Here is a 25,641-nt window from a genome sequence, read left to right as displayed (position 1 = left end):
GAATTCACTAAGAAACTATTGAAGCTAATAAATTAATTCACCAAGTTTTCAGAGTACAAAATTAACATACAAAAACCACTTGTATTTCTATATACAGCTAAGTAATATGGAAACAACCTATGTGTCTGTCAACAGACAAGTGGATAAACAAAATGTAGTATATTTAAACAATGGAATATTATTCAGCCATAAAAAGAAAGGTGATCCTGTCACTTGCCACAACACAGGTGGACATGGAGGCCATTATGCTAAGTGAAATAAGCAGACACAGAAAGAAAATTATTGCATGATCTCATTTATATGTGGAATCTAAAAAATAGGGGGTGTCACCAAAAACAAATGCAACAAAAACAAAACTAAGCAAATGGGACTTAAACTAAAAAGTTTCTGCATAGCAAAAGAAATAATCAACTGAGTAAACAGACAACCCTCAGAATGGGAGAAAATATTTACAAATTATACATCCAACAAAGGATCCAGAATCTACAACAAACTAAAGAAAATCAGCAAGAAGAAAACAAATACTCCCGTTAAAAAGTGGACAAACTAGATGAATGGATTTTTGTTTTGTTTTTGTTTTTGCAACGCAGTTTCACTCTGGTCGTCCAGGCTGGAGTGCAATGGTGCAACCTTGGCTCACTGCAACCTCCGCCTCCTGGGTTCCTGTCATTCTCCTGCCTCAGTCTCGAAAGTAGCTGGGATGACAGGCGCATGCCACCACGCCCAGCTGATTTTTGTATTTTTAGTAGACACGGAGTTTCACCATGTTAGCCAGGCTGGTCTCGAACTCCTGACCTCCGGTGATCCACCTGCCTTGGCTTTGGAAAGTGCTGGGATTACAGACGTGAGCCACCGCGCCCGACCAAAGGGACATTTTTCAAAAGAAGATACACAAATGGCCAACAAACATGAAAAATACTCAACATCACCAATCACAAGGGAAATACCAATTAAAACCATAATGAGACATCACCTTATCACAGTCAGAATGAGCATTATTAAAAAATCAAAAAAAGGTGCGGGGCGGTGGCAGCGGTGCGCGGGGAGGCGGGGCCCGGGCGGAGGCCCTTGCCCCTCCTCCCCGCGCGGGAGCCGAGGTGGACAGGGAGGCCATTATGCTAAGCGAAATAAACAGACATAGAAAGAAGATTATTGCATAATCTCATTTACATGTGGAATATCAAAAAGGGAGTGTCATCAAAAGCAAATGCAACAAAAACAAAACTAAGTAAATGGGCCAGCCCCAGAGACCCGGGCCCGCCGCCTCCCCCCGGATGCGGGACGCAAGCGCAGGCAGGGTCCGCGCGGCGGGTGGCAGGGGGCCGGGCCGAGTCAAAACTCTATTGAAAAAGCAGAGAGAGGATGCCTCGGAGTGATGAAGGCCTTATCCCTGGGGCGTCTGGGGACACTGGCTGCAGTTTCACAGCCGACCTGGATGCAAAGAGAATTTCAAGAGCTTGTTGGTCAGGTCAAGAATAAATCTATACGTAACGTCGTCCTGATCCTGGGTTTATAGTCGTCGCCCTTTTTAAACTGCAAAGAAGCATTTGCAGACTTTATCTCATAGGCACCACTTGCCAATCTTTTTTTTTTTTTTTTTTTTGAGACGGAGTCTCACTCTGTCACCCAGGCTGGAGAGCAGTGGCGCGATCTCAGCTCACTGCAACCTCCACCTTCCGGCTTCAAGCGATTCCCTGGCCTCTGCCTCACGAGTAGCTGGGACTACAGGCTCACACCACCACGCCCGGGTAATTTTTGTATTATTAGTAGAGACGGGGTTTCAGTATGTTGGCCAGGCTGGTCTCAAACTCCTGACCTCGCGATCCGCCCACCTCGGCCTCTCAAAGTGCTGTGATTACGAGCGTGAGCCACCGCGCCCCGCCGCCAACCTTTTGAGTATATGAAGCTGGCAGAGAAATAAAGCGTCGTCCCTCTGCGCCTCCCTCCCCGTCTGCTAGAATGTTTCTCAGGAACGCTACTCCAGGGGTTGCTCCCCAGTCCAAATGGGAGGCCTTTGGCCTACCAGGGAGCTTTAGGTTCCCCGGGTGCTTCTCGGAGGCTGACGAGGGCGAGGAGAGCGTGTCGGTGAGCGCGCCCCGGTGCAGATGCTCATCAGCACGCTGCAGCGCAGCGGGGCTGCTTGGGGCACCAGCGATGAGCGCGCTGCACAGAGGGGCCACAGGGCAGACGCCACGCCAGCTGCCAAGCCCACCGTGCACAAGGAGCAGCCCACACTGCCTGCCTATGGTCTTGTTGCTGACTTTGACCCCATGAGGAAAGAGGAAACTGCAGACTTTGGCCCGTTGGTGGTAGATTCAGACAATGATTCCGTGGACCGGGACATTGGGGAAGCCATCCAGGAGTACCTGAAGGCAAAGAGTAGAGCCGCACAGGCTGGGGCTGGCAGGGGCCAGCCAGGCGCAGCCCAGCCTTTCAGGGCCACAGGCAGTGGCAGTAGATGTAAGCCAGAACTATCTCACGGCAGTGCCCCGACTTCCGTGTGTCCCCCCAAAACTTGCACCTGGCTCAGGTGGTGGCCCTGGCAGCCAGGTGAGATCCAGTGAAGACTAGGGTTCCGCCTCCCCGGTCAGCGCGAGCAGCAACGACTCCTTCGAGCAGAGGATTAAGGGGGAAATAGAACAGTTTCTGAATGAGAAGAGACAGCATGCGACCCAAAAATGTGATGGGGTCAACAGATAACCAGACCCAAACGAAAATTCGACCAAGTCACTCTTGAAATCCCACCAAGAGCCAGCCGCAAAGTTGGCGCATCGGTAGGGTCTGAGGGGCACCCATAAAGAGTTCGCCTTTCGCAAACCTCCCCAGTTAGCAAAGACGAACGTGCAGCCCAGAAGCCTCAAGTCCAGGGTCACGACCAAGCAGGAGAACAAGGGCAGCCCGAAGCCAGCAGCCCCCTGCCGCCCTTCAGAAGCACCACAGAATAAAAGCGGGGTCAAGAGGAGCGCTGGCGCCCTGAGAAGGGGAAAGCAAGTCACAAGTGCGCCACAGGCGCCCGAGGCGTCCGACTCCAGCAGCAACTACGGCACTGAGGAGGCCATCCAGGTGTACTAGCTGCGGCAAACACGCAAGGAGGCCAACGGGGACCTGCCCCAGAGGGCCCAGCTCCGGGAGGAGAGAGGACGCCTGACCGTCCCGCACACAGCACAAGCAGCGCCACAAAAAAGTGCCTTGCGCGAGACCCACAGGAAAACACCCGGCTAGAGGAAGCCAGTGGCCACCAAGGCCACAGACCCTTGCCCGGGGCGCCTAGACGCTGACCATTCCCCACAAGCTCCCGAAGGAAACCAAAGCTCCGCCTCCAGCAAGCCCGGCTTCCAGGAGCGAGTTTGTAGAACGGTCCTCATGCCAGGCAGACAAGTCCGCTGAACCGACGCGCGCGGAAGCAATCTTGGGCATTTCCAAGACCACCTTGCTGGCCCCCATGTAAGGCAGCGACAGGTCCCTGTCTGCAAGCCCACTCTTCTAATCCCCGAACGTATCTTCCCGCTCTGACGGCGACAGTAGCTCCGTGGACAGCGACGACAGCATCGATCAGGAAATCCAGACGTTTTGACCCCAAGGCACAGTCGGGGAGTTTGCTGGCCAGAGGTGAGAGCTGCTCGCAGGCTGCCCACGGCCCACTTTCACCGCCTGGCCCCAACAGCCAGACCAGTGGCCCCAAGGCCCGCCTCTCTAAAACACCGGACCCGCCGCTGAGCTGCAAAAGGAAACATAGAGGCGGCGGCCATGCCATGAGGCCGTCCACGCCCAAGAAAACGCCGGAGGTGGTGAAAGATGGTGGCCAGGATGCCGACCATAGCCAGGCGTGAGCCGTGCCCGGCCATGAGGGGCAGGACCTGCCCGTCCAGGGCAAAGCCAGCGAGGTCCCGAGAGGGGAGGGCGCAGCTAAGGGGCCCGGCGACACTCGCATGACGCAGGGCCAGGGTAAGACAGACGAGGTGAGGCACCTGGACGAGAAGGAGAGCTCCGAAGACAAGAGAAGCTCCCTGGACAGTGACGAGGACCTGGACACGGCCATCAAGGACTTAAGGTTCAAGCGAAAGCTCAAGGCGAGGTGCAGGGAACCCAGGGCTGCGTGCAGGAAGGTCAGGTTCAGCACTGCCCAGACGCACTTCCTGGAGCAGCTGGGCGGGCTCCGGAGAGACTGGAAAGACAGAAGCCCGCCGGTGCTTAATAGCTGATTCTCCAAGTGCAAGAGAGACAGCGGCGAGGGCCCAGGGAACAAACCTCCCAGTGTCTGTGGCAGTATGGCAGAGAGGACGAAGCAGGAGGGCGTCAGGAGCCAGGCCTTCCGAGTGAGGGGATGCGCCTCTGCCTCCGCCTCTGAAGAGAATCCATTTCCCCAGGGAATGCCAGGGCCCAGCTCCCAGCCCCGACTCCCTGTCTGACGACAGCAGTTCAGTGGACAGTGAGGAGAGCATCGAACTGTAGATTAGTAAGTTTTTGGCGGAAAAGGCCAAGGAGTCAGTGAGCAGTTCATAATTTCAAGCAGAGGGCCCTGCTGCTCTCGGGACGGGGGGCTCATTCAGGCCAGAGTTGCTGTGCAAGGAGCGGGCCCTACCGCCTGGCGTGTGCACGCGGAGCCAGTGGGCCAGGGGGGTCCCACAGCCGGCAGAAGGGCCGTGAGGTGCAGAGAGCGCTGGAGCACAGGGCACAGCCGGCCTGTTCAGCCAGGGCGGGAAGGGGCTCCCCGCTGCTCCCGCCCAAGGGGATCCGGCGCCGCCCAGGAGCACCAGTGGCAGTGTCTCCGCCAAGGGGCTCTCAGCGAGCAGGAGAAATGTTTACATTCAGAAAGACCAGCGCTCACGAGGGCCCGAGCACGCTGCCAAGTGCTTTTGTTCAGCTGCCCAGCAGTGCCACAGCGGGCACCGAGGCCGGAGGTGCTGGGGGGACCTTTCACTTGGGCTGCGGGAGCCGGGGCTTCCTGACCCCCAGCCAGGAAGCTGAGAGGGACTCTGGAGCCCAAGCTGACCACACTCTGCCCTCGAGCGACTTCACCCACTGGACCCCGTGCGCGCTGCGCTCGGAAGGTAGAGATGCGGAGTGGAGGCGGGGCGTCCGGAGCGGGAAAGACAAGGGGTCCGAGGGCCCCGCCTGGGGCCTGCCCAGCCTACCCCTTGCGGGCTTCTCCCCGCGCTGTCCACCCAGCTCTTCCATTTTAGAAAGGGTGTCTCCCGGGGGGCAGGCGGGCCAGCCTCTTCAGCCCGACATGGGGCTACCTCCGCAGGGCCCGTCCTTCTCTGCCTTCAGGGAGGCCCAGGCCGGGCCCAGCCCTGTCTTTGGAAGCCCACACTTGCTGGCGAAGAAGGATGGCGGGCCCTGGCCAAGCAGCAAGGCACAGACAGGGCTGAATTTGCCCGACAGGAGGAACTCGGGCTCGGAGGAAAGTATTTTAGACCTGAGGTATTGACGAAGGGTCATCAATAGGGACGACCAGGACCAGGACGCCTTGGGCAGTGACCCGTGACTTCAGCGACACTCCGTGCACGGAGGACAGTGGCGGCAGCTCAGCAGTGAAGGTCTAAGCCCTCGAGTTGTGGGTTCGCGTCCAGGTTTCCGTGCATTTGTGGAAAGGGGCGTATCTGTGCGTGTATCCGTGTGTGTGTGTGTGTGTGTGTGTGTGTCTGTGTGATGGTTCTGTGGTTGCAGGGAGGGGAAACAGGAGTCCGTTATACATAGCCCTGTATAGACGTACACCAACATGAAACAATGCTTTTATTTAACAGATGTGTCCTGGTAAATATGATTTTTGTAGCTTTTTGTAAATTATTTAAAGTGATGTGAAAAATATTTTTAGAAAATACTGTTGTTCAATTTTGTAGGGTGTTCCTAACTGCAATTTTCTGTGTTCTGCATACAAGTCTTAGATTAGAAAACATTTGGTTCTTATCATCGCAGCCAAGTTCACAGAGACTCGGATGTTTTTTGGTTGATTGCTGGTGAGAATGTCCGTCGGTGCCCTCCCCGGGAATCGCTCAGATGCCCCAAGGTGTCCGTCGGGAAGCTCGCAGGACAGCACTTTTTATACAGAGGACACCCCCGCCCCCCACCGCCCCCGGGTCCTTGGAGGCCAGAGCACATTTGAAAACTGCAGTCACAGCTGTCCGCTGGAAAAACGATTTGAAGCACAATGGCCAGCAAGCACGTGAGAGCTCCCTGTTGCATGTGAAATCCCCGCGGATGTCAGCGGCTGCTCTGCAGCTCAGCCCTGGGCCTGGGTGGATTCATGTCCAACCTTTTTAATCACTAGATGATTCTAACATCAAAATAAACCCCTTTTTATACGGAAAAAAAAGTAAAAAAAATAGATGTTGGCGAGGATGCAGTGAAAAGGGAATGCTTATACACTGTTGGTGGAAATGTAAATTAGCACAACCTCTATGGAAAATAGTACGAGGATTTCTGAAAGAACTGGAAGCAGATCAACCATTCGATCCAGCAATCCCACTACTGGGTATCTACCCAAAATAAAAGAAGTCATAATATCAAAAAGAAACCTGCACTTGTTAGTATTGCAGCACAATTCACAACTGCGAAAGTATGGAATCAACCGAAGTGCCCATCAACCGATCAGTGGATAAAGAAAGTGTGGTATATAGCTCAACAAACTATGCATTGAAGGAACATACTTCAAAATAATAAGAGCCATCTATGACAAATCCACAGCCAACATCATACTTAAGAGGCAAAAGTTGAAAGCATTCCCCTTGAAAGGCAGAACAAAATAAGGATGCTCTCTCTCACCACTCCTATTCAACATAGTATTGGAAGTCCTAGCCACAGCAATCAGACAAGAGAAGGAAATAAAGAGCATCTGAATAGGAAAAAAGGAAGTCAAACTATTCCTGTTTGTAGATGATGATTTTACACCTAGAAAATCCCATAGTCTCTGCTCAAAAGTTCCTTCAGCTGATAAGCAAAGTTTCAGGATATAAAATCAATGTACAAAAATCACTAGCATTCCTATGTACCAACACCCAAGCTGACAGCCAAATCAAGAATGCAACCCATTCACAATAGCCACAATAAAGAATAAAATATCTAGGAATACAGCTAACTAGGGAGGTGAAAGCTCTCTACAAGAATTACAAAACACTGCTCAAATAAATCAGAGATGAGACAAACAAATGGAAAAACATTCCATGCTCATGGATAAGAAGAATCAATATCATTAAAATGGCCACACTGCCCAAAGCAATTTACAGATTCAATGCTGTTCCTATCAGACTACCAATGACATTCTTCACAGAATTAGGAAAAAGAAAAAAAAACTATCTTAAAATTCATATGGAACCAAAAAAGAGCCCGAATAGCCAAGGCAACCCTACACAGAAAGACCAAAGCTAGAGGCATCACATTACCCAACTGCATCCTTTGAAAAGATGTAGTTCAAAGGATACGAAGTAGCAAATATATAGGATGAACAAGTCCGGAGATCTAATGTACAACATGAGGACTATAATAAATAAAATGGTACTGTATTAGAGATTTTTGTTAAATACATAGATTTTAGCTGCCTTTTTTTTTTTTTTGCACAGGCTGGAGTGCAGTGGTGCGACTTCGGCTCACTGCAACCTCCGCCTCCCGGGTTCAAGTGATTGTCCTGCCTCAGCCTCCAGAGTAGCTGGGACCACAGGCACACGCCACCACACCTGGCTAATTTTTTGTATTTTTAGTAGAGACAGGGTTTCACCATGTTGGCCAGGCTGGTCTCAAATTCCTGACCTCAAGTGATCCACCCACCTCGGCCTCCCAAAGTGCTGAGATTACAAGTGTGAGCCTCCGCACCCAACTGATTTTAGCTGCTCTTATCCAAAAAAAATAGATTTTATTTCTATCCACCTACAATGAATAAGCCCAAAAGGAAAGAAAATTCCATTTATAATAATATCACCAAGAATAAATATTTAGTAAGATTTATACTCTGAAAACTAAAACACTGTTGAAAGAAATTAAAGAAGACTTAAATGAAAAGACATTCCATATGCATGCATCTGAAGACTTCATGTTGTTAAGATGGCAATATTCCCCAAATTGATCTACAGATCCAACATAATCCCTATCAAAATCCCAGCTGCCTTTTTTTAAAACAGAAATTGACAAATTGATCCTAAAAATTCACATGGAAATTCAAGCACCAAGAGTAACAAAAGTAATCTTGAAAAAGAAAACCAAAGTTGTCTCACACTTCCCTATTTCAAAACATACTACAAAGCTATAAAACATACTACAAAACAGTATGGTACTATCATAAGAATAAACATACGGCCGAGTGCGGTGGCTCACGCCTGTAATCCCAGCACTTTGGGAGGCCAAGGTGGGCGGATGACAAGGTCAGGAGATTGAGACCATCCTGGCTAACACAGTGAAACCCCGTCTCTACTAAAAATACAGAAAAATTAGCCAGGCGTGGTGGCAGGCACCTGTAGTCCCAGCTCCTCGCGAGGCTGAGGCGGGAGAATGGCGTGAACCCGGGAGGCAGAGATTGCAGTGAGCCAAGATTGTGCCACTGCACTCCAGCCTGGGCGACAGAGCAAGACTCCATCTCAAAAAAAAAAAAAAGAATAAACATACAGAGCAATGGAATAGAACTGAGACTCCAGAAATAAACCCTGGTTTTTATAGTCAACTGATTTTCAACAAGGGCACCAAAACAATTCAATGAAGAAAGAATAGTCTTTTCCATAAGTGGTGCAGAGACAACTGGATATCCACATTCAAAAGACTGGAGTTAGACCTCTTCCTCACATCATACACAAAAATTAACTCAAAAAAAAAAAAAAAACCCAAGACTTACAAGAACTAAAAACCATATGACTTTTAGAAGAAAGCATAGAATAAGCCATCATGACCTCGGGTTAGTCAAGGCCTTCTTAGATACAACATCAAAAGCCCAAGCAACCAAAAAAAACAACCACCAAAAAAAAAAAAAAAAATAGAAAACTGAACTTCATCAAAATTAAAATCCTACACTGCAAATGACATCATCAAGAAAGTGAAAAGGCAACTCACAGAATGGGGGGAAAAGTCTGCAAATAATATATCTTATAAGAGATATGCATAAAGGAGAAGCTTTAACTGCATCTTAAAAACAGAATTTAGGCTAAAGGAAAAAAGAAGGGTATTCCAAAAAAAAAGGGGAGATAGCATGAATATGAGTACTAAAGGAGGAGAACACAGGCATTGGGGGCCATCAATGGAAATAAAAAATAAGACTGGAAGGAAGGTTAAAGCACAGACTATGGAGAACTACAAATACTGAGACAGTTTGGACTTTACTTCTTCATAATGGTGGTGGGAGCATGGGAGGGTGTTACAACTGAGGCTATTGAGAGTGGGTTGTAACAATGAAAGATAAATTTTAAAGCAAAAAGGGCAAACTGTAAACCAGTCTTTTCTAAAAATCAGGCACAGGATGGACTGGATGGAGAAAACAAGAGACTAGTCAGAAAGAGGCACTAAAACATGCATAAAAAAATGCTCAAGTCAATGACATAAGCTTCCACCTTCTGAAATTAAAAAAATAAAAAGGAAATTAAAACCAAAGCAAACAGTAAAAACCAAGCACTGCTGGTAAGAGAAATGAAGGGACAGATGTGAGAGGCAATGCAAAAAGATAACTTGAGACTGAATGGATAGGTTTACAATAGAAGGAGTCTGGTATAGTTTTAATTAGTCCTATGGACAGACACTCAATACCAAGGTAAACCTGTAAAGAAAGCAAATGGTAATGTAAAATTCTACTTCTTCCTAGAATGTAGAAAGCTGCAAAGAGTATTGCTCCCACCCTCACAACAAGAACAAGCCAGATAAGGAATAAAAACATAACCTTTCTTGAAATCAACATATCCTTTCCTTGTATTTCAGATTATTTAATTTCCCCTAAAAAAAGGAACCTCCAGTGAGAGAAAAGATATAAATAATGGCTTATCTGTGGCACAACATGAAAGGAAGGGACATGGGGAACCCTAACAAAAGTAAAAAGTATTCAGCTAAAAATTTTTAATGAATGCTGATTACAAAACAACAAAAATCCATTTAAATATAAAAAAGAAATAGGTTAAAATCAAAATGAAGGTAAAAGATACACAATGTAAAGAGTGATCACAAGAAAAGTGGAATGGATATGTGGACACTGCAGAACAAAAGATATGTTTGGATTAAAAAGCACATTACATAATGATAAAGGTACCAATTTACCTAGAAGGCATAAAAATTCTAAACTTGTATGCACCCAAGAATAAAACTTTAAAATACACTAATAAAGGCCAGGCACAGTGGCTCACACCTGTAATGCCAGCACTTTGGGAGGCCGAGGAGGGCAGATCATGAGGTCACGAGTTCGAGACTAGACTGACCAACACGGTGAAACCCCGTCTCTACTAAAAATACAAAAATTAGCCGGGTGTGGCGGCACATGCCTATAATCCCAGCTACTCGGGAGGCTGAGGCAGGAGAATCGCTTGGACCCGGGAGGCGGAGGTTGCAGTGAGCGGAGATCATGCCACGCACTCCAGCCTGGGCCACAGAGCAAGACTCCATCTCATAATAAAATAAAAAAAAATAAAAAATACATTAATAAAAAACAGAATTTAAAAGGGCCATTCTAATTATAGTTGGAGGCTTCATATTTCTCCCTCAATAATTAGTAAAACACATAGAAAGAAAACCAGTAAGGATATGGATGATCTACTTGTACCTTTTCTATGTATAGATATACAAATACTTACCATTGTGTTACAAGTGCCTACAATGTTCAGTGCAGTAACATGCTGTATACATTTGCAGACTAGGAGCAACATGCTATACCACACAGCATAGGTGTGTCATAGGCTATACCATCCAGGTTTATGTAAGTACATGCTATGATGTTCACACAACGATGAAATCACCTAATGACGCATTTCTCAGATGTGTCCCCATTGTTAAGCAACACGTGACTGTATTTATTTAAAATATAACCACCATATCACAAAAATAAGTAAGTGGCTCTATCAAGGGCAATATATCCCAAAGCTCTTTATGTATATCATACATTTCATATACATATATATGTATGTATAACAAAAAGCCTATGAGGTTCACATTCAGGCATTATTTCTGCCTTACAGGTGAGCAAACTGAGACTCATAGAATTAACCAATTTGCCTAAAATCATATAGCTACAATATAATTACAACCAAAGTTTTCTGCCTTGAGGTCCAAGGCATTTTCCATTCTACCACACTACCAATCAAGATGCAGAAAGTAAACCAAAATTCTAACAGCTGATTCACCTTAAGTCACAATACGAACAGCACCTTAGCCAATTTCTTAATGGAAAGTCCTATTCATATGCTATAAGCAGCATGAACACAATCTAACCTTATGAACAAAGCTAATCTTTATTATTACACTTTACTAAATATTTATTTTAAAAAAAGAAAACACTTTTCTAGATAAAATACCACAAACTTTTCCTTTAAAGGGATTAATATATGCTTTCATGTATGCATAAACAACTTTTCTGACTCTAAAGTACTTAAAAATAAGAATTTTAACAAACATACTACATCAAAATCACTACAGTGCATTTAAAATTGTAACCATTTTAACTGATATCCTAAGTTCTCCTAAAAAAATTACATTAATGATAAAATTTTCTGGGGTATTTCTTAAGTAAAATTATTCTGTTTGCAAGACCTAATATACACACTCACTGACTCTAATAAGAGCTTTATATGCATTAATTTATTTAATCTGCACATAACTCCAAGATCCAGAAATTATAGTCCTTTTTACAGATAAGAAAACTAAGGCTTGAAAATTGTAGATAACATGTTCAGGATAATGGAGTTAGGACATGGTATATCTGTTTGACTCTTAATCCTTGCTCTTAACCCATCCTCTATCCCAATAAACATCACCTACTTTCTATTGTTAAAAAGGGTTTCCTTTTTTGACAATATTCCTCCTCTTGTTTCAAAGAAGACAGACAACTGCCACTAGAATAGGTGCACTGGAAACACATTCATTCTGGCATTATATTTGCTTCTTAGAACACACTCTATCACGTTCTCCCTTAGATATTATTATATAAATGAAGGTTAAATTCTCAGGCCAACCCTCAAAAACTTAACTCTCACTTAAAATCATATTTCAAGGAAAAGTCTGTTGATTTACAACAGGACAACAGGACATCATCTTCCATCATACCCTTCAAAAGCATACCTCAAATCCCAAAAATAACATGAAATTCCTTTCTTACCTTCCTCCAGTACCTAGCCATAAATAATTTCACACATCCTAGTCCCCATCATGAGCTCCATTAGGAAATAAGATTTAAACTGGGCCAGTTCCCAGGGAAGGTAGAGACAAAGCCAGGATGAAAAAAGGGTAATAAAGCAGTAACATTTGCTTATATATGTATTCAATTCTGAAGCTCAAAAGAGCCTCTACTGTTAAAACTATTATTGTTATAGTTTAGTACAAAAAAATAAGTTATGTGAACTAAGCTGAAAACCTAACTACTATATCAAACTTGCAAACAGATTTGGAACACAATGCGCTTATAAATCGAAAACTACAGTATGTATATTCACTAATACTCTTTATAATCAGCTATCCCTTCCAAAATTTCTGAACACTAAAAATCTAGTATTTTAGGAAGAGAAAAGTGAAGGAGCTCTGATCCCATTTAATTGTATATGCACAAAAACAGCTTTGTACATGAAGTACCCAAGTCAGTTAAAATATACATTAGATGCCTGGGGATTATAATACCCAAGTCATACATTCAAGATAGTTCAGTATTCCTCTCTTTTTAGATAAGAAATGTGAGACTATGTTCAATTCTTTGGAAATTATGACACTTGTTTTCTCCTTTTTACTGCCAGAGATTTTATTTAATGGTTTTAAACAATTTTCTTATGGGACATACATAAACACATTCTGCTGTGTTAATCAGATCAGTAAAAACAGATATATACTCTTATACTACCATGTTGAGAAAGTAAATTCATTAAAAGTATCTGTCTGAAGTGTAATCTAGCAATAATCATCAAGAGTCATAAAAATGTTCATAGCTTTTGACTTAGTAATTCAACTTATAAGAATTTATTCTAATGAAATAATCAGAGATTCATTCATTAATTTATTTAACAAGTTATCAAGGACTCACTTTGTGCCAGGCATTATTCTTATGAATACAAATGTTTATTACATTATTTTATAGCATCAAAAAGTTGGAAAAAACCCAAATATCCAGTAAGAGTTAACAAATTAAAATACATCCAACAGCTAAAATATTATACTATCACTAGAAACTATATTACAAAAAAACTTTAATAAGAAAATGCTCATATGAGAAAAAAACAGGAAAATACAAAACTATGTGTAACTACATGTAACTATACGTAAGTACATGTATAATCTCAAATTTATATTTGAGATCTTATTTCCTAGGAACCTTGGTCAAGTTACTCAACCTCACTCTACTCAGTGTCTTCATCTGTAAAATGAACATTTCACATTTTACACATAAAATAAAGATTTTATATTTCATATCTCAGTGATTTTTAAATGAGTTATTTGTAGATTTGTAAAGTTCTGTTTTGTTTTGTTTTTTTTTTGAGATGGCGTCTTCTCTGTTGCCCAGTCTGGAGTGCAGTGGCATGATCACGGCTCACTGCAACCTCTACCTCCCGGGTTCAAGCAATTCTCCTGCCTCACCCTCCCAAGTAGCTGAGATTACAGGCATCTGCCACCATGCCTGGCTAATTTTTGTATTTTTAGTAGAGATGGGGTTTCACCATGTTGGCCAGGCTGGTCTTGAACTCCTGACCTCAAGTGATCACCTGCCTGGGCCTCCCAAAGTGCTGGGATTACAGGTTTGAGCCACCACGCCCAGCCTTATTTTTATTTATTTATTTTTTTGGCAACAGGGTCTTCCTCTGTTTCCCAGGCTGGAGTGCAGTGGTGCGATCTTGGCTTACTGTAACCTCCGCCTCCCAGGTTCAAGTGATCGTCCCATCTCAGCCTCCCAAGTAGCTGGGACTATAGGCACACACCACCATGCCCCGCTATGTAAAATTCTTATACTACTGCCCCAGTACATATAAAACTCTAGTAATTATTTGCTGCTTTTATTAAACATATACATATATACATATGCAAAGAAAAACATGAAAGGAATATATCAAAATATTTTCAAGATCCTGAATTCTAACAAAACTAATTCTGAGTCAATCAGGAAATCTGAACACTGATTGCATATTAGAAGGTATAAAAATTATTTTATAAGGTATGGTGGTGTTTTTTTTTAAAGTCCTTGTATCATAGTGAATAAAATATAACTAAGACCTGCTTTAAAACAGTTTGGTGGGAGGCATTTATGGAGGGATTTTTTTCAAACTTTTTTTTTTTTTTTTTTTGAGACAGAGTCTCGCTCTGTTGCCAGGCTGGAATGCAGTGGCATGATCTCGGCTCACTGTAACCTCCACCTCCTGGGTTCAAGCAATTCTCCTGCCTCAGCCTCCCAAATAGCTGGGAGTACAGGCGCATGCCACACCCTGCTAATTTTTTGTGTGTGTTTTAGTAGAGACAGGGTTTCACCATGTTGCCCAGGCTGGTCTCGAACTCCTGAGCTCAAGCAATCCACCCGTCTCGGCCTCCCAAAGTGCTAGGATTACAGGCAGGAGCCACTGCGCCCGGCCTCAAACATTTTTAATGTTAGCAGACGTAAATTTCCTCTGGGTAATGGAATTATTATTAGCTTCTATTGTCTTTATATTTTTCTATCTTTCAATTTTTGTATAGTGATTTGAAGTTGTTTTTAAAATGAGAAAAAAAAATTTTCAAAACGTTTTAAGAAAATCCTTACCAATACTCCATCCACAGATGAAACTTTCTCCCAAGTTAACCAAGCTCTCTCTCTGACATGATCTGGTATCTTTAATTTCTGACATAACGCAGTAAAATCAGGTTCTTCTGTTTCTTCAAACTCAAGCCTACCAAATGAAAATAATCATATAATTGGCATATACTTATATATCAAATTGATTCAGTACACACTTGTTTCAATAGTTTGCACATAACACTATTGTGAAAGAGAACATTATTAAATACTTTAAGATCTTATTTTATCTTAGAAAAAATTACACTTCAAATTTAAACACATGATTATCTTTTTCATGGTCATTCCAAAATAAGGATACCACACGGTGAAAAATATTTGCTTGCATGGTAAGTCAAATATACTTCAAAGCAGCAAAACACTTCTGTGAAGGAAAGTAAATGTAATAGCTAAAGTTGTTTGGGAAAATAGGATAAAGATAACAACAAAAAGATAAAAACCCATAGATAATATTATACAATTCAATGCCAGTGACTTTGTTAAACTGTAGTCTTCTCTTATCAATGTTTCATATAATCTCTCTACCTACTAGCACATCTTACATGATATGACTGCTTATTTTTGTCCTTTCCCCTTAACAAAGACAAGCATTCAATAAATTCTTGTTGGCTAATTCATTTCCATTCATCTAATTTCTATGTGATATCTACTAATAAGAATAGTATGAAGAATAATTAATAATTTTTGAGTATTTACTATGATCCTGTAGAAAGTACCTTAAACACATGGTTTCACTGAATCCCGACATCAGCCCTTTTAGATAAGTATTCTTATCTGTAAACGTAGACATTTACAGATGTCTGTCAAATCAGAGAAATTACTTACCTGAGGTCTCAGCCAGTAAGAGGTAAACCACCATGTGAGCCCAACAGTCTAACTCTATAATCCACGCCCTTGACCACTATTCTAGACTGCCAATTCTTCCTTCAAAACATAATTAGTTTTTGGTTTTTTTCTTGTTTTGAAATAGGGTTTCACTCTGTCATCCAGGCTGGGGTGCAGTGGTGAAATCATGGCTCACTGCAGCCTCAAACTCCTGGGCTCAAGGGATCCTCCCACCTCAGCCTCCTGAGTAGATGAGCCTACAGGTGTGCCACAGCGACTGGCTAATTTTTAAAAATTTTTTTTTAGAGACAGGGTCTTGTTTTGTTGCCCAGGCTCCTCTCAAATTCCTGGCCTCAAACAATCTTCCCACCTTGGCCTCCCAAAGTGCTGGCATTACAGGCGTGAGCCAACATGCCTGGTCAGCTTTTTTGTTTGTTTTTTTAAAGACTGGGGTCTTGCTTTGTTGCCCAGGCTGGCCTCCAACTCCCAAGCTCAAGCGATCCTCCTGCCTCAGTCTCCTGAGTAGCATGGACTACATGTACACGCCATCATGCCCAGCTCGAAACATGATTAACCTTTGGTTATTTCAACAATGAATGTGGTATGCTGTTCCTACTGACAGTTTCCCTTCCAGCTACATTACTTAGGCCAGAGATAAGGCAACAGAAATAAGATCTCAACTCTCAAATCAGGAATGGAATCTGTCACTGGAAGTGCAGTTGGACTGAGCCTTGATTCCAACTCCAGGCAAGATGCTCAGCATCAGACTGCACGGCAGTGGTCCTACCCTTGCTGGTTAATTTATAGCGTTCAACTGTCTATGTTAATGAAACCCTTTGTGGGTATGGATAATCAAGAACAGACTGTATGTTGTATGGTTTTGACTTATAAGAGAATTTTTTATAGTTCCATTACTTAAAATATATAAAATGAGTTAAAAAAATGAAAGAAACAGTCCTCTTTTTTCCAAGCAGTGGCCAGAACGTCAATATTCCGGGTTACCCTACATTAGAGTACGCTTCCAAAGCTGTGTGCATAACATGGAATTCTTTAGAGTAGCCATTACTGCATTTTCCCAAGGGAAATTTGCAAGAATTGGATACATCGGAATTTAATCAGAAACTAAAGTCATGTCTTTTCCCAGAACATGCCCCAGACGTGGTTTTTAATGTTTTGTTGTTGTTATTTTGGTTTTTTAACGAATATGGTTTTTAACTGACCTATAAGACAGTCCATTTAAATATATAAATTTTTAACAGCCTTCCACAGGCCATTTCCTAAATCCCACTTCAATCTTTTCTGCCGTGAATTCTGTTAGTGTCTACCGAGTGGAAAGAAATGGGTGAGGGTGAAAGGATTTGGTGATGGACAAGAATGAGAGAGAAAATAGTGAAAAACAGAAACAAGTCCCATTCCCCCTGCAATGAACTTGTGGTCTCAAAGTAGAACCAGTGCTGACAATAATGACAATTACACTCTTTCAATCATAGCTATTTAACCATAAAGTAGAACAACCAAGAAAAGTAAGACGCTGCAATACAATAAATACTTCCCTTCAAGTTCTAGTGCATTCGTATGGACTTGCTTAAATTTAGATTCCACTTAATAAGGGAAAACGAAAATTTCCATTTAAGCACAGAACCACTAATTTTGTGCCAAAAAGAGGGGACACGAGGATCCTTGCTGGTTCAAAGTCAAAAGGCAAAATGGAAGAAATAATGAGACAAGCTGAAGCCGACTAACACGCAGAAGAGTTCGTCCAACAGGAAAAAAAAGAAAAGTTTAGAAACTTTCAAGCACTTCTGATAAATGTCTCACGAAAGTTTTGCCCATGTATCAGTTCCTCTGAGTTACGCTCCATCAATCACTACAGATGGCTTTGAGTCCCCAAGGCCTCGATGCATTATTGTTCTAAGGAAACGCCGCAAAGCTCCTGAGCCGAGTATCCTGTGGGCAATGGACACTCAGGACCCTGCGCTTCTTGTCCAAGACTTTCTGGTCGGCCTCTCCCACGAATGGACTTCAGATGCAGTGCACGCCCGGAAGAAAATACTTCCCAACTGTTGCATCGCGTGAGACCAAAACAGAAAGTCAGACGACCACCGGAGTACTCCAATTCTCCAATGAAAAACTCTCCCACAGACACCATTTTTGTATTTTTATTTTTCATTTTTTGCGTCTGATGGACGCTCGCAACGACCCTCTGCCTCCGAGCCTCACAAGAGGGAACTGCACCTGTCACTTCGCTCAGGACCCTAGCCCCACCCGCCCGACACCTGTCAAGTTGAAGCCGAGACCCCTCGCCCAAGACCCCAGAATCCTGTCACCATTCTGCAGACGCTCCGCGGTGGCGGGGGGCAGGGAGGGCACCTCCTCCCGCCGGGACCCGGCCCCTGGCGAGGACGCGTCCCCGCCGAGCCGCCTTGGCGCCCGCCCTACGCACACCCGGGGCGCCCTTCCCGCGTGAGGCGACGGCGGCTCTGCTCGCTCACCTGACGAGAGGCAGGTCCTCCGGGCCGCTGTCCTGCTCTGGGTCCTCCTCAGGAGGGGGCGGCGGCGGCGGTGCCGGGGGTTCCGCGGCGGCAGCGGCGGCGGTGGCGGCCGTTTTTCGGGGGGTTTTGGGCGGCATGACGCCTTTCCGCGGCGGGAGCCAGCGAGCTGTGGAGGAGCGCCGGGGAGGACGACGCGCGCGCACGTCGGGGCACGCCCCGTCCTCTCCCGACTCCCGTTACAAAAATAATTTCAACGTCCCCTGAGAAAAACCGGACGCGCCCTCCCCCGCCCGGCAACTGAGCGCCGCGTCCAACCGCGGGAAAACGTCACTTCCGCCCGCGGCGTCACGTCCGCGAGGCTCCCGGGCCCGCCGGCGTCTGTGGTGAACTGGGGCGCCGGTCGGTGCGCGGGCTGGGACGCTAAGACATGAGGGATTAAACTGGGAAACCTGGCGTGGGTCCAGGCGCCTTCCAGGAGGCATCCGGCGCGGCCCGGACGTGTTTCTACCCGGAACCACCCCCTCCAGGCCGGGGTGCCCTTAACGGGGCTATACAAAGAGTCTGGTGGGTGACTGTGGGCCTCATCCCTATCCCGGGGTCTGATAGGGAAGACTCTCGGGCCCCGCAGGGAATATCTGGCTAGTGCACCCTCTGCGGGCGCGCCCCTCTCCCTCCCCGGGCGGCGCACGCCCTCTCATCCCGCCCAATCCGTTTTGCAAAGTCGGCCAAAACGAAAACAAACTTGGAGCGCTAATAGGTGCTGAACTTTACCAGTCACTAGAAGATAGAAAATGTTAGACAGTTGCTGGCCTTTTGGGGATCACTGGTTAGGGAAAGGAAGGGAGGGAGCTGTGGGCAATGAACGGATAGTAGTGTTAATAGAGGATCGTAGTGGTGTAAGAACGGGAAGCACCGTGGAAACGTCTAAGGAAGATTTTCAGGGGAGCAGTAGCTGTTGAATAGAAGTTTGTCAGGCAGGCCTGACATTTACTATGTACCAGGAACTCTGCTGGCCACCTTACATAATTATCTTATTTAATCCCCAGAAACAGTCTTTTTCTTTCTTTTTTTTTTTTTTTACTTTAAGTTCCGGGATACAAGTGCAGAACGTGTAGGTTTGTTACATAGGCATACGTATGCCATGGAGGTTTGCTGCACCTATCAACCCGTCATCTAGGTTTTAAGCCTGGCATGCATTAGCTAAGAAACAGCCCTTTCAAATGGGTAGTATTAGTTAGTCTACGTTGCAGATGAGGAAACAGGCTCAGAGGAGTTAATTTGTCCAATACCAGGGCAGATGGGTAGCAGAGAATTTGAACTCAACTTTATTTGATTCCACTTGTCCATTATATTATGTTGATGAAGAAAACAGTGACAGAGAAGGAGCATGTGCAAAGGCACAAAGACATCAGAAAAGAGATTGCTGGGACTACCACCATCAAACATTGGCTTAAAGCTGTATCACTTCTATGTCTTGGTATTTGTACCAATACATTATCTAGTTTGAGTACATGTTTTTTTCTCTTTGGCAGACACTGTTATTGCCCACTGTGAACTCGTCAACTGAGAAGGAATGAGATGGTTTATGCTGTGAATAAAATACAGTTGTGCTCTGATGTAAATCCCCTCATCCTGGAGCAGCTGAGCAAGGTCTAAGGCAGGAAGAACCTTCAAGCAGGTCATGGCTGTAAGCCTCCTGAGTTTATCCCAGCAAGTTGTATAAGGGATTATCTTTTTATCTGCATATTATGACATATGTGAGGATGTGTAAAGGTTTGGCAAGCACTGGCCTACTCAACAGCCAGTCCTACCTAACTTCAGAAATCTTTCTTGGGGGCAAATGTCAGGAGATAGGGCCCAGGCCCAGGTCCAGCTACAAAGAATGAATACAATTAAAGTGCTACTTCCATTCACCTCACCCCAGATTAGTTTAAGCAAGAACTCAGGATGCAGTTTTGACTTTTGAAAGATAAGGAGTAGTCTGCTGGGAGCCTGATAAATTTAAACACAGGGATGGCACAGTTCTAAATATTATTAAATAATAGTAATAATATTAAGTATTACTGAGGATGTGACACTTTTGATTGCTGCAGCCATTGTAACGTGAGGCAAGCCAACCTAAGAGAAGGTAGAAATGCTGATATTGGTGCAGGAGGAATTTCAAAAGAATCTGGATCCTCAGTGTTACAAATGAGCCTCTGATTTGGCCAGCCCTGGAGCTGACCTAAGCTGAGCTGAGGTTTTCACTTGTTTGCAACAGAAAGCATCATGACTGATAATGTTTCTCCTGTGGGTACCTTCAGGATAGAGACCAAATCTTGGGTATCATCGTTGCCTTAGTACCTAGCACAGTGTTACACACACAGTAAATGCTTGCTTACTAAAAGTAGGGATGGCAGGAAAGTGAAGGAAAGTTCTAGGAACTGAAATAAACTCTTCATATGTAGATATCACTTGCTTTATTTAAAACCAGTTTATCAACATCTAGATTACATTTATGTAATCTAGATTTATTTATTACCATGTTAAAATTATGATAAAGAGATTTCTCAATTTACAAAAGAATGTATATCTTGATCATGGATTAATTTAACTATGTTCACTAGTATGTAAAATATATTTTCCTGCAGCCATAAAAAGGAATGAGATCATGTGCAGGAACATGGATGGAGCCAGAAGCCTTTATCCTCAGCAAACTAATGCAGGAACAGAAAACCAAACAAACACTGAGAACACTGCATGTTCTCACTTATAAGTGGGAGCTAAACAATGAGAACACATGGACATGAAGAGGGGAACAACACACACTGGGGATTACTTGAGGGTGTAGGGTGAAAGAAGAGAGAAGATCAAAAAACTACCTATCAGGTACTACACTTGTTACCTGGGTGGTGAAAAAATCTGTACACACCAAACCCCAGAGACACACAGTTTATCTGTATAACAAACTTGCACATGTATCCCTAACCCTAAAATAATAGTTTGAAAAAAGTGTGGTGTATATATCATAATATATACACATAAATAGATACACACACACACACACACACACACACACCATAAAATAGACCCAGGAAGGGGAACACCACACACTGGGGCCTGTAGGGGGGGAAGGGTGGGGAGAGGGAGAGCATCAGGAGAGCTAATGGATGCTGGGCTTAATACCATGGTGATGGGTTGATCTGTGCAGCACACCACCATGGCACACATTTACCTGTGTAACCTGCACATCCTACAGATATACCCGGGAGCTTAAAATAAAAATTGAAGGAAAAAATAATAAAATATATTTTCATCCACACAACTCAGAAGCAATTAAGTTCACCATCAAAATCTTTAGTTTTCTGTTGCACTACCAAAGAAGTATTAGAATTTTGGCAGAGTCTAGACCAGGCACGGTGGCTCACGCCTGTAATCTCAGCACTTTGAGAGGCCAAGGCGGGTGGATCACCTGAGGTCAGGAGTTTGAGACCAGCCTGGCAAACATGGTGAAACCACATCTCTACGGAAAATACGAAATTAGCTGAGTGTGGTGGCAGGTGCTTGTAATCTCAGCTACTCTGGAGGCTGAGGCAGGAGAATCACTTGAACTCAGGAGGCAGAGGTTGCAGTGAGCTGAGATCATGCCACTGCACTCCAGCCTGGGCGACAAAAAATATATATATTTTTATAATATATATTATATAAAATATATATTTTATATAATATATTTATAAAATATATTTTATATAAAAAATAAAATATATAAAATATATAATATATAAAATATAAAATATATAAATATATAATATATTGTATAAATATAAAATATATAAAATGTATATATATTCACAGATTCGTGGATCTCTTCCAACCTGCTTGGTAATTTTAAGAAGATTGCTGTAAGACTCCTACAAAAAATATATGTATTTCTTAGATTTTCTATCTAGAGAGGGAACTCTCTTCAGTTTGAGACTCCTTCAGTGATATTAAAATTTGGGGAAGGGTCTAAAAAGTCTTCCTTCAAAGTTTTTATACCCCCAAGCTATCACACTATTTCCATTTCTTAACCACCTAGCTCCTTAGAAGGGTAGTCCCCATTGGTTCTCTCTGCTTCCCCAATTTCTCAGCCTGCTGACCCCTGGCTTTCTTTCACTACCACCAAGAGCACCCTACTGAAATCACTCTTTCAAATGTCACTGATGATAATTGTCAATCCCATGGCTTCTTTTGGTCCTCAACCTACATGACCTTTCTTGCAGTCAATATAGTTAACCACTTCCTCTTAAAAATTCCCTAATCTTCCACAAATCTATGGTCTCCTTGTTCTCCTCCCTTGTTGCTTCATAAATTCCTTCACTAGTTCTCTTTCTGCCAGTCCCTTCAATGCAAATGTTCCCTAGAGTAATGCTACTCAAAGCGTGGTTCTTGGACTAGTGTCAGTCTGCAAACTGTTTGTGTTTAGTCCACAAGGAAATAAGTACAGAAATTAAAAGGATAAGTGCTTAGCAGTGTTGATATCAATTTGACATTTCAGGAATATCCAAGTGCATGATCATTGGACATTGCTTGTTAAACAGTTCAGGTATTCTTCAACCTGGTTCTTGAGTTGCAGGTGGCATGGTTGTGTCCCTGTCGTGCAATAGTACGATATTACAATGAGTAAAATTTCAAGGTTTGTCACCTGCAACCCAAGAGTAAAACTCTATGAAAATGTAAATATTTATTTACTTATATAACTTGTTATTTTTACAATCATTTTCATTTTTAATCAAGCCTATTTTTTATAAATTCTTAGCTAAATTAGTAAAATTTGTGTCATTTGTTTTTAACCCTAAATTATAGATGGCAAAACAATCCTTACTGTCCAATTTTGCCAATACAAGACACACATCAGTAATGTGTTAGTAATCATAGTAGTAAACTAAATAATGATCAGAGAAGTAATTCCAAAGAATTAAACAAATAGGAGTTTGTACTAATTTTACTCAGAAGTATAATCCCTTGTTATTGAGTTTATAGCCATAACTCATAGTGAAGTGCTAAAATCATTACAGACTAATGAAACAATAAAGCCATCAAACTTAAAGGACAGTTATATACAAAATATTAAAAAACTAATTATAAATTTGATAAAATATCTGAGTATTTTCTATCAAAACAAGCTCCACATGCAAGAAATTCATGGATCCAAAATCCGTTTATTTCATTGAGAGATAAATTGAATGACAGTTTTTGAAACTGGCTACTGATGAAAGATTGAAGATGAGTTTTGAAAATAACGCATTGTTTCCATCATTAAGGATAAAAGTTAAAAGTGATTATCCTGATATTGTTAAATTGCTTTAACTCTTCTTCCGTTCCCTTCAACATATTTTTGAGAGACTAGTTTTTCTACTACTAGTGTTGTTAAAATAAAATATAAAAGCAATTTAGATATACATCATCTCCTGCAAGTAGCATGTCACCAATCCAACCTAGATTAGATAATTTAACAAGCAAAGAGCCCACTGATTTGTCACATTAAAACTTCAAATATTAACATTCATGTTGTTTAGTGGGAAATTGCTACTTCACTCCCAACTTTTTGTTAGTTGTTATGGCTGTGAAGTGATAAATATTAGGAGGATAATGGCAATTCTCTTTATTAATTATCTATCTGGACACTTTGAATAAACAATGTACATTTTGTCATTTTTCTTTCATTTATGTTTGTTCTGATGATTTTTATTGAAATGTAATTCTATTTCTGTTTAATCTAAAATGTGAGCTTGTACAATATTTGGTGTGCCTCTGTTTTCATTGTAATTTTTTGCAATTTGTTTCTATTTTACATTCCAAAGTGTTAATATCAGTTCATGACAAACAGGTAATGAAAAAGAATGAAAAGTTCCTTCACAGATAGTGTGGGAAACACTGGTCTTCAAGCATCTTCAATTCTCCTCTCTTCTTGCTCTATTTCAATCCCATGACTTAAATAACTTCCCATATGTGCATGTTAGATTCTTTCAGGTTTCAAGGACTAGAGACCTGTTCAGTTTATCTGAATTATTCAGGGTTAATAATAAGGTTTGGGGGGAAAAGTGAAGAAAACAAAAAAGAACCCCTGCTGCTCCACTCATGTATCTTTTCATCCCCCAGCAGCAGACTCCCCTCCTTCCCGCCATTGTGAATATTATCATCTTCATCTTTTTATATTATACTACTGCTACACTGACCTTCTCTCCATGCCACCAAACCACACTCCTCAGTGCAGAGAATATGATTGATTCTCCTACTATACCAATTTCCATGAGCAGGACCAATTACATAATCTGCAGGGTCCAGAGGAAAAGAATGCAGAACTCCTCATTCAAAAATTATTAAGAATTTCAAGATGGTGACAACAGAGCATTCAACCAACCACAGGGTCTTTCTAACATGGAGAACTAAGTGACTACACAGGCTGCATGTCCACGAAGCCAGACAGTCTATGAAGGTAGGTCTATATCTGTTCTAACCAGTGGGGCTGCATGCCTAACATGTGCCTGGCACATAGTAGACATTTGACAAATACTTTTCCAATGAATGACTCTAACAACCTCATTTTAACTTAATTACCTCCGTAAAGACCCTATCTCCACATGCAGTTTCATTCTGAGGTACTGGGAGTTAAGACTTCAAAATATAAATTTGAGGGAAACAGTTCAGCCCATGACACCTGGGGCAAGAATGTTGGTGAGACTTTAAGCTCTCTTCTGATGAAGAGGCTAGATATTTCTCAAAACAGATGGGGAAGGAGATCAAATATTCAAACAAATCTAGCCATCACAAAGGCTCTGGCTCATTTCTGGGGTGATGGGGTGGGTAACAGAGGTATAAAGATAACAGGCAGGCCTTTTAAAAAAAGAAAAAGTTAAAACATTTTTCATAATGTTTGTATTGATCCAATATTCTCATGCCTTCAGTGCAGGCTCAACTCTGCCTGGCAGTGGCAAGGGCCAGGGCCAGTGACTGAAGCAACAAAGTTCCAGATTACTGCAGCTCAAGCCAGTGCAGAAAGCCACTGCACCAAGAGAGGAAATTCTTCCATTTCCAAGTGTGTTGATTTCTCCCCATCAAGGAAAACAGCTAAGGCAATGTGTTGATATTTTCTTTGACCAAGTCATCAGGAGTCACATAGACCTACAGCACTTAAGAAGTGGCTGTGACTAAAGGCACATCTCGTTCATTTACAACCCTTGTAATCCCAACCTTTGTCTGATGCACAAACCCTTCCCTAGTTCTCCCCACCACCAACACTGCACCTCCAAGTGGGGACAATGAATTGTTTCATTTGCATGTGGTTTTTCTCATGAAAAATATCATTAACATGAGACAGCCCCAAACCAAGGAAACCAGAAGTGGGGTTTGTGCTATGTCTTACTGAGAGCTTTCCCTACTTGACCAGAC

General features: G+C 43.1%; 1 protein-coding gene, 1 long non-coding RNA gene and 1 pseudogene across 5 annotated transcripts in view; 2 read left to right on the top strand and 1 right to left on the bottom strand.

Annotated features, from left to right (window-relative positions):
- RB1 (RB transcriptional corepressor 1) overlaps positions 1 to 18,630 on the bottom strand; it is a 162,489-nt gene extending 143,859 nt beyond the window's left edge. The window contains exons 1-2 of one of the 3 annotated variants that reach the window (XM_058437874.1): positions 18,232 to 18,630; positions 14,882 to 15,008 (exon numbers count right to left, since the gene is read on the bottom strand). In XM_058437874.1, coding sequence (XP_058293857.1) covers positions 14,882 to 15,008; positions 18,232 to 18,368 — 264 coding nt within the window. In that variant the 5' untranslated portion in view covers positions 18,369 to 18,630. The remainder of the gene's footprint in view (positions 1 to 14,881; positions 15,009 to 18,231) is intronic. The other 2 variants (XM_058437876.1, XM_032150858.2) reach the window with 2 other exon arrangements.
- On the top strand, positions 1,960 to 5,546 carry LOC116467260 (protein phosphatase 1 regulatory subunit 26-like; annotated as a pseudogene).
- LOC116467259 (uncharacterized) lies at positions 18,597 to 24,506 on the top strand. 2 transcript variants are annotated; one of them, XR_009213258.1, is made up of 3 exons: positions 18,597 to 18,795; positions 19,764 to 19,918; positions 24,352 to 24,506. It is a non-coding gene; the product is annotated as an uncharacterized LOC116467259 (long non-coding RNA). The 2 variants fall into 2 exon arrangements; XR_009213257.1 differs by lacking the exon at positions 24,352 to 24,506 and adding an exon at positions 20,862 to 21,270.
- The last annotated feature ends 1,135 nt before the right edge of the window (positions 24,507 to 25,641 follow it).

This window comes from Hylobates moloch, unplaced genomic scaffold, assembly GCF_009828535.3.
Source record: "Hylobates moloch isolate HMO894 unplaced genomic scaffold, HMol_V3 SCAFFOLD_4, whole genome shotgun sequence".
Taxonomy (NCBI): domain Eukaryota; kingdom Metazoa; phylum Chordata; class Mammalia; order Primates; family Hylobatidae; genus Hylobates; species Hylobates moloch.
The sequence above is the reverse complement of the archived record's forward strand: the minus strand, read 5'-3'. Positions and strand labels throughout refer to the sequence as shown.